This window comes from Hermetia illucens, chromosome 3 (genome assembly GCF_905115235.1).
Source record: "Hermetia illucens chromosome 3, iHerIll2.2.curated.20191125, whole genome shotgun sequence".
In the NCBI taxonomy this organism is placed as follows: domain Eukaryota; kingdom Metazoa; phylum Arthropoda; class Insecta; order Diptera; family Stratiomyidae; genus Hermetia; species Hermetia illucens.
Genome location: NC_051851.1, coordinates 172,837,154 through 172,846,830, shown reverse-complemented (window position 1 = coordinate 172,846,830; position 9,677 = coordinate 172,837,154). Strand labels below are relative to the sequence as shown.

Genomic DNA, 9,677 nt, shown 5'->3' with positions numbered 1-9,677 from the left:
CGGCAGCATAACTTCTTTTTTTAAAATGCGCGCCACTCAGTTGATGTCATAGCGGAGCGCTAGTGGTCTCGTTCAAGAGGGGATACTGTAAAGTTTTGTCCCGACACGGTTCAATCGCCATCATGCGTTGGAATAGTGAGGAGCGTGCCTTTGCCGTTGAGGTTTACTTTTCAAGCGGATGTTCGGTTATTGCAACACAGCGTGCATTTCGGAATCGCTTTAATTTAGCCCCGTTGGCTCCCGTCCCAGACCGCAAATCAATTGTTACATGGGTCACTACATTCAGACAAACTGCAAATGCGACAAAAGGAAGAACTGGAGTCCCTCGGCCCGTTAGATTACCTGAGAACATTGAAGCAGTGAGAGCGTCAATGTTGCGATCGCCACGGCGTTCTGCGCACAAACACGCATCTGCCCTTGGACTATCCGATCGTTCTGTGAGAAGAATTCTTCGTGATGATCTTCATTTTCATCCCTATAAGATGGCGATAGTGCAAGAACTTTCAGAACGTGACTTCAATTCTCCGATGAACGCGTGTGAGCTTCTTCTTGATGTCGTTCATGAGGGTGCTATTGTTTTTTTAGCGATGAAGCCCATTTTCATTTGTGTGGGTCGGTTAACAAACAAAACATGCGCTACTGGGCTGACACCAACCCTCGAGAATTGCATCAAAAGCCTTTCCATTCACCCAAAATCACAGTGTGGTGTGCAATTTCCTCAGCTGGAATTATTGGTACCTGGTTTTTTGAGGAAAATGAGGTTACAGTGACAGTGAATTCGGACCGGTATGTAAACATGCTACAGATTTTTTTTTCCCACGGCTAGAAAATTTGGATTTGGGGGACACTTGGTTCCAACAAGACGGTGCAACAGCACACACTTCAAGAGCATCGATGGCTGTTTTGAGGGAACACTTTCCAGAGCGCCTTATCTCAATTAGAGGCGATTTGGAATGGCCGGCACGCTCTCCTGATCTGTCCCCTTGTGATTTTTTTCTATGGGGTTTTTTGAAATCCCGTGTTTATGTGAACCGTCCAAGAACCCTACAAGATGTCATTTACCTTTACCTCCTTAGTCCCCTTTGCATGTAAGGGAAATGCTCTTTAAACCCCACCTAAATTTATGTCACTCATTTTCTGCTTCGGATTTCATAGTTCCCACCTGTCTACCAAATTTCTTTCGGATCGGAAATCACCGTTCATTTTCAAAGTCACCTTTATGCATAACTATCGTGTCCCTGATGCCATAAATCCTCACTAGCCATTTTAATTAAACTGTGTATTCTCCAGGGCAGGTGAGTGTCCTCTTCATGACATGTAATGCAGGGGCGGTAGATCTTTAAAGTTAGTAAATTTTCAACAGTTCTCCCTTGCTCTACCTTTGGTCACTATATTAAAACTCCATAGGGATGAATTAAGACCCGATGATAAGTCACAACTTGATATATCCATTATACTATTAATTCAAATGTTTTGATTAGGCAAAGAGTGCCTCCTGATTTTTTTGTCCCAGTACCACTCCTAGATACCTGGCCTCATTTAATAGTTGAAGCCGTTCTTTAAAAAGCGAAACTGTCTGAAAGGTTGTTTCTGTTAGGGTTTATGCCTGATTTTTCCTTTTTAGAATCCTTTCTATGTTGCATGTTGGCCGTAAACATATTACCATGTAAAAAAATTGAAAGAAAACTGATCGTTAACATTTTTAGATATAATCTACATATGTACGTTTTAAGACTTCTAAGAGTTTCTCTAACGACTAAATATATAGCTATAGGAATGATAATAGTGTCCCACAACCCAGGAACAGGTATTATGCAAGCTGTAGAAGAAGACAAATTAATTTTTGAATAAACCACAAGATATAGAATATTTTAATTTTCAATACACACAAGTGATGCCTAATTTTGATTTAATGCCCTACAACTGGTGTGAATCCTCAAGACTTTAATTAGCAGGCAATTGCTGATGTTGTGATTTTACCATGCTGAAAGTTTCACCAGCTCACCTCAGCATCTTCGCAACTTACTCTCCAGGCTCACAATCCTTCCTAGCGCTTGGTCCAGGCTCCTTCTTTCCATCGCGAACTTTGAGCAGTAAAACATGACATGCTAGCGCCCTCCGGCCCAAATCGATATAGATGGTGCCTATGGCAACGACTAAGTTCCGTGAATAACTGGTTAACGTGGTAGTTGATTTCTCCGTGTTGTCGCCCAAGCCACCGGCCCTGCGTTGCCCGAGATAATGCGATTCTGACCTTGCCGCATTTCTACATTCCGTGCGAACCTCCATACGTCTTGCATGGTATAGTACACTCACTTCATTGAAGGAATGAAAGAATGTTGACTGCCGCCACCACCAGTGCTACCTCATCTGATGTGGTTCCAAAAGCACTGCAAACCGTCAAAGTCATCAGCCGGTAAACCAAATTCACCTGCTTCCGCCTTTGAGAGTTTGCGGGTGGGAGTAACCTTAGTTCCAACAGTAAAGCCTTCACCATATATATATATTACTTTTACATAATCAAAAACATCCATGACAACCCAACTATTGCGGCCATCACACCGTCTGCTTTGGAGTTAGTTTTGCCTCTGCTTCCAACCGTTAAGGTTAGCCTCCCTATCTTCTTCTTTTTCTTCAGCCTTTTTCCCGTTCACAAGCGGGGTTGGCTCGAGGTTAGCCTCCCTATATCGGAAGTAATAGCGTCTATGTCGCTTCCCTCAGAGTTTGTATTGCCACTGTTCTGTTCAGTAGGCTGGGGATACAACGGGAGGGGAGAGTTGGAAGGAGGTACCCCGGGGGTCTGTTTGTAATATAATTTACTAAGGTGAAGATTTATCTAAATTACCTTCAGCATTTGTTGACCGTTTGCTTGTAGTAATTTGGTGATTTATTTGCAACATTATTTAACCTCGGCGCCACTCCCTCTTCATTGGAAATACAGTACCGAAATCATGCCTATTCTCAGTAATTTACATTTTTTTGACCAGCGCAATTGTTCCAGTGAGAGAATTTCTTTCTCTCGCACCACGGCGCACAGTTTAGTTTGTTTGATAAGGTAAGCTCTAGCGCGTAATGCTCACTCCTACTCACAGCGAACATTGGAAACTAAAGTCTCTTACGCTCGTAAATCTGTCATACCTACTTATCGCGCTCTTTTGAGACATGGTCAAAGATTTATGACTTATCTTTCTTTTTCTTCAGCCTTTGTCCCGTTCACAAGCGGGGTCGGCTCGTCGTGATCGGCTTCGCCATTTGGCTCTATCGAATGCCTGATCTGGGTGCAATCTCGAGGCTTTCAAATCCCCGTCCAGCGTATCAAGCCACCGTTGCTTAGGTCTGCCTTTTGGTCGTTTACCATCGACTTCGATGTTCAGACCAATCTTTGCAAGTGAATTCTCGTTTGCACGAATTGCGTGACCATACCATCGAAGACGCCTCTCTCGCAACTTTTCCACGATCGGTGCAACCCCATAACGATCGACTTATGACTTATGCCAGTGATAAAAGTATTTTCCTTGTTGATCAGTACTAATCAGTATTTCTGGTAAATTATTTAAGATATTTATCATTCGCGTCTCAAAAAAATTTCCCGCCGGATGCTGGAAGTGGCTCATGTTAGATGCGGATCGTCTCGTTTAAGGTCGATAGTAGGATCCCTCTGTTTATGCAGAGCGAGAAGACAACTGCACTATTGAGATGTTCTCTTTTATGGACCGGAATCGAGTACATTGGACCACCACGGTTTGGTGCTCAGAGGCTATACCTCTTCCCCTTCCTCCATACACGGGGTTACTATTTCACAGCCAGTATCCTGTCTAAAATTTATTAATAAGTCATTGAAACGTACCTTGTGGATGCGAAACCACTCTGCACACGGCTATGTTGATCATCTTGCCTTTGGGTGCAACACCACCCTAACCCAAATAGGGGTCACTGAGCTCGAGTTTGCTGGTAAACTTTCATAAAAGAAGAAGAAAGAGCTACTCACATCTTCTTTAAGTAAACCACCAATATCCGTGATAATTGCTGCTAAATTTTAATTAGATCCTCCAGTATGCTTGCGACAAAGCATTCAAAGCTAGTATTACTCTAATATCAAACGCCACTGAGGCCCGCCTCCTTTCTGACGTCTGATATACTGACCTCAGACGTACTCTTGCTGGTTTCCGTTTTTTAAACAGGGACCTTTGTCGATTGCGGTCTTCGCAGTAGGCCAATGTCGACCTTGGCTCCACTGTTTGAGTTCCCAACTTTTCTATTCATGGATGTCGTCACCTAGCTCTCAGTGTTGCCGAGATGTGGGTTCCGCTTGTCTGTTATTTGGTTTTTGATTTTTTTTTTACCATAGTACTCATATAGTTACCACGTGTATGCTATTTAGGAGGTCCCAGGTGGTGTAGCCCCTCCGTAGCCCGGCCATGTCAAACTTACTCATAGATGGGACCAGGTATTGGTGAGGTTCTGTTCGAATACAGTCAGTTACCCCCAACTGCAAACTATCCAACAGGCACGGTTTGCATAACACTTTGGATAGACGGAGGTGTTTTTCGACCCCTGAGTCTAGATTCGAAGCGCTTTGTTGGCCACCCATCAACGATCTAGGAAGATGAGATGCTTGACTCCTGGAGAACCACGTACCAATCCCAAAGAGAGTTAAGTTGGCTCTTAGAACGCTGTATTTCGCATCAGTCTATCCTGCGGTCCACTGCTTAATCCCCCTTTTCAACAGATATGTGAATAGTACAGATGAATCTACTATTTAGAAACAACGTGTGCTCATTTTTTAAGGTCCTAATTATCTATATGGAAAAAAAGCTGACAATGAAATAAACTTCTCCAATCTAAAAAATATATTTAATAAACATTTAATCCAAATCGTGTGACAAAGCAACATCCACTTCATAGTCAATTTACAAAACTTAATACACATATCAGCTATGACAAAATCTTTCTTATATTTTCCCGCCACTTACCATTAATAGCATTAACAATTTACTCTTCTTTCTCACTTTCCACATCTTTTTCTGGCATTTCTTCAAGAATTACATCAGGTTGCTTTTGGGTACTCATTGCAGATGTTTTCGAAGTGGCAAAGGATCCTTGTGATGCCCGTTTTGGTGGTTCAACTTGGACTTCATCCATCTGCTGTTGTTCTGTAATTTCATCCCCTACCTTCGTTGCAATATTTACCTCTTCTTCAGCTTGCTTCTCTCCTAAATGTCCTTCTGCAGGAGGTGAATCTGTAATTTGTGCTTCCGCACCTTGCGATTGTCCAGTGTGTGCTTCTCCAGTTTGTGATAGTCGTCTAGTTTGTTCCTCTTCAGCATGTGATAGTCTCACTTGTGATTGACCTGCCAGTGATCCCCTAGGCTGTGTCTCTCCAGCTGGTGACTGCCCAACTAGTGAACCTCTAGGCTGTGTCTCTCCAGCTAGTGACTGCCCAACTAGTGAACCTCTAGGTTGTGATTGTCCAGCCACTGATCCTCTAGCTTGTGACTGACCAGCTACTGATCCTCTAGGTTGTGCCCCTTCAGGCTGCATTTCATCTGCTACTTCTGCTTCTGCATTTTGCTCATCGGCTGCTTGTTCTTCTGCTGCCGCTTCATCAGGAATTTCACTAGTAACCAAATCGCAAACTTCTGCCTCCGCTTCTTCTCCTCCTAGTAGCGATCTAACTGCTTGAATGCCTTCTCTAGATTTTACACTTCGGTACGACCCTCTCCCACTTACAGTGGGTGACTCTTTTTGCATCTCCGACTTTGATGATCTTATACTAGTGATTTGTTTTATAACTTCAGCTTTCGGTTGTCTGTCACTAGCAGCCCCTTCGGACCTTATTTCAGGCTTCGATGAAGTAGTGCTTCTAAGATCCTGGATTTTCTCCTGTTGTTCTTTTTTGTCCGAGCATATGCACTCCTTTTTCATAGCTTTATAGTAGCAGCCTTCATTTGTTTTGATGAAACATTCGGTAGGAATCAGTTTCTTATTGAATTTACACCGTTGAACTCTATCTTGTGGAGTTAGGATAGTGTGACTTCCACCGCAGTAACGATTCGCCGGCTTCCTGGCACGCCCGTCTGCCATAAGTTGGGGCTTTTCCTTAGTCATGGTTTCGAAGTGACGAAGGTTTCGAGTGTTTGGATCTTTCATTTGTTTCCTAATTGAATCCAGTTCATAAACTAAGAATGGCTTCAATGAAGATGGAGCCGGCATTGCTTCACTTCTTGTAACTCCACTTGGCTCATCTATTCGCATGATAACATCCTGATCACATGATATACAGTTGACCTGTCGAAGATATTTCGACCTTGTTCCTGCAGCTTCAGGGTCACGTCGAAGAGCAGCCAGTGCTTTCAGTCGTTCTTGTAGGGCATGGATCTTGGAGTCAACGTAATCTTTCAGTGGATTCAGCTCATCACGACCCACTTTATCCTCAGTCATGGTACGAATTTCGTCGAACGCTGACTGCCAATTTTTACTTTGCTCGGTAAGTTTGTCTAGAGCTTCCACTAATCCGTTAGTTAAGTGGCGCTTGGTAGCATCGAACTGGTCGACGGACACCTTGCGTTGAAGCATATTATAGTCAGCCTTCTCTGCAAGTAATTCATCGATTTCGTCCTTATCCACCTACCAAAGGAAAAGATAGAATTGAAAGGGTATCATATGACCCGAACCACAGAATACGAACCTTTATATTCTTGAACTCCTCTATCTTCTTTGAAAGGCTTTCAATATTCTCCACAATCTGGTCTCTCTCAACAATAAGGAAATTGCATCGATCCATTGTAGTATCCAAATCAGTTTTCATTCCAGTCACTTTGGCATAGATGTCAGCTATTCCTGTAACGTCTGCATTCAAGCCGGCATTCGGGCGATCTTCATCCTCAAATCGATCCACCAACTCTGCAAATTCTTTCTCCAAATCGAAAATTTGGTGCTCGATAGTGTTGAGTTTATTTTCCAGAAGTTCCATGCGACGACCTAGATCTCTAGTGTCTCCAGGTGTTTTCCCTGCCACACCAGGAATCATTTGAGAAGGTCCTGTCACGGCAGTGGTTAAATTTTGTGATGCTTCAGAGTTCTTCGGGTAACCGAGGATTTGCTCAACTGTCCCTTTTAATTTTTCAACTTCATTTTTGAGCTCGTAGAAATCGTCATATAAATCATCAGCACCGCTGTGCCGAGGCGTAATTGCAGGATCACTTTCATGTGGACCACTCTCGCGGACAACTCCACCTTTCTCCGTTGTGGCTGCAATATTGTATGGAGGGTTTGGGATTAAGGGTCAACTCGACAAATCATGTCAGATACTACTTACTTGATGCATGAGAATCATGGGCTGTTCGGCGGTCTGGTGGCTGCTGGCCTACATTGGAACCGGCTGCTACGGTACCAGTTCTTGCGTCAGTGGCCTGACTGCTCTGAATTGTTTGGTGTTTTGATACAGGACCACCTGTTGACGGAGGACTTCCACCCCCACCCGCAGTCCTTTCTGTAGATTTCCCTCCTCTTCTATCCGATGATTGCTTACTAAAATGGTCGTGAATCATTTTCTCAAGAATGTCAATTTTATCCGCCAAGTGGGATATATCGGACATAGCCGAAACCCTGTCCATTGCGTTTTTCAGTTTTCGGTATTCGTCAGACACATCACGCATCATGGACGTTAGCTTTTCGATGGCAATCTCGGTTGCGTCTACTCTTTTAATAACGTTCAATGTGTGCCACATCTCTCCGACAGGATTTCGACTATCCTCGCTTTCTCCTCTTGCTGAGTCGAAGACTTCTTGATTATTAGGAAGGTAACGTCCAATAGGATCATGAATACTGGTACCCCTGCGAGGGTCCAATTTTCTGAAGTCGTCCTGGGAAACAATTTGCACTGGTTGCTGGACAGATCGTCTGACCCGACTTGATATTGAACCACCCTCATCGTCAATTTCGTCGGTTTTTCTAATCACGAGGATTCTTTCGTACTTATCAGTCTTTTTCTTTGCCACTGGTGTCCTTCTTACAACTTTCTGGTCCTCGCTTGTACTGCTCTCCACATTGAACTCCTGCACTGTAACGATCGGTAGAAGAGGAATATGGTGAATGAGCTTCTCAATTTTCACCCCTTGATTTCCTCTGAATTCCACACGATATTTGTCCAAGTTAAGGATCTCTGTCATGGCATGTAAGAGACTGTGGAGCACGGTGAAGTTGACCACACCGATTTCTGGTGTACCTAGAGCCAAGTCAATCATCTGGGGGATGTCAATGAGCAAAGGCGGCATTTTTTCGTTTTTTTTTAATAAGGTCAGTGAGTTATGTAACAAAATATTTTTTTTATGAGGAATAGCAAATAAACGTTTGACAGTTATTACTAAATAAATTTCCAATTCCGTAGTATGCTCAGTTCTTGCGTTTTTTATTTGGAGGGGGAAAGGAAAAGTCAACCCCCCATATTTGAACGGAACTAAAGAGATCCTGTCTACTTCCTACAGTAATTATCCAGATCTACGCTGTTGTAGGAAGGGAAGGTTCAGAAAGCGAAGGGGAGGGGGGGTAGTCCATACGAGGGAAGCTTTTCTTAAAGAAGAGAGAACGGGTGAATTTACGTTGCAGATTTTCAAGTTACGGGAAGGTGACCAGAAGATCACGGAGCAGTACTCTAGGGTATTCCTCACGAGGGAATTGAAGAGAGCTAAGGAGGATTGGATGGAATCAAAATCAGAGGAGGAGCGAAGTATAAAGCCTGACAATTTTGCTGCTTGATTGGTGACTCCGAGGCAATGGGTGTCAAAGCGGAGCTTATTGTCGAAAGAGACACGGAGGTCTTGAGTGGAATTTAGGTATGATAGGGAATGTCCGTTAAGAGAGCAGGAGAAAGAAGTGGGTGAGGATTTTAGGGAGTAGCAGATAGAGTCACAGTTTCTGACGTTAAGTCATTAGTCTAGCACCAACGAACCAGAGTGTCTAGGTTAGATTGAAGGAAAACACAGTCCATAGGCGACGATTAAGCGGAAAACAGCTTAAGGTCGACTGCATAAAGCAAGTAAGGAGGTGGGGAGGTCGTTGATAAAAATTAAAATAACAAAGGGCCCAGAATAGATCCCTGTGGGACGCCAGGAGAGGGGCAGAAGGAGCGGGAAGTACAGCCGTCAAAAAAGACACGGCAGGACTGGTTGGAAAAGTAAGAGGCAAGCCATGAAAACAGGTGGTATAGGAACGCTAAGAGACGAGAATTTGGATAGAAGTATTTTGTGATTTACAGTGTCGAAGGCCTTAGCGAAATCAGTGTAAATGGTATGTACTCCTCGCCGTGAATTTAGACATTTAGGGTCAAAGTTGGTAAAGTCAAGCAGGTTGGAGGCAGTGGACCTACGCTCAACAAAATCGTGTTGCTCTTTCATTATGTGGTGGCCAAAGTGGGCGAACAACCAGTCAGGAGGAGACGAGGGAAATGGGACGGTAATTCTCGGCAAGCGTACGATCGCTACTTTTGTCTATGGGGATGATGAGAGCATATTTCCACAAGCCGGGAAAATGATTCTCTTCAAGGCTTTTGTTGAAAATAAGAGATAGGGGAAGGGAGATGGACTTACCAGTTTTGCCCAAAAAGATGGTTAGAAGACCATCGTAGCCAGGTCCGACATTGGCATCGAGTTTGCCAATGAGATACCTCACACGGAGAG

At 43.7% G+C, this 9,677-nt stretch overlaps 1 protein-coding gene across 1 annotated transcript; it reads right to left on the bottom strand.

Moving 5' to 3' along the window:
- Positions 1 to 4,886: 4,886 nt before the first annotated feature.
- LOC119651077 lies at positions 4,887 to 8,345 on the bottom strand. Its single transcript, XM_038054418.1, has 3 exons — positions 7,319 to 8,345; positions 6,689 to 7,251; positions 4,887 to 6,627 (listed from the first exon to the last, which is right to left on the bottom strand). The coding sequence occupies exons 1-3, from the start codon at positions 8,274 to 8,276 to the stop codon at positions 4,993 to 4,995; spliced, it is 3,156 nt and encodes a 1,051-aa protein (XP_037910346.1). The 5' UTR covers positions 8,277 to 8,345; the 3' UTR covers positions 4,887 to 4,992.
- Between the last annotated feature and the right edge of the window lie 1,332 nt (positions 8,346 to 9,677).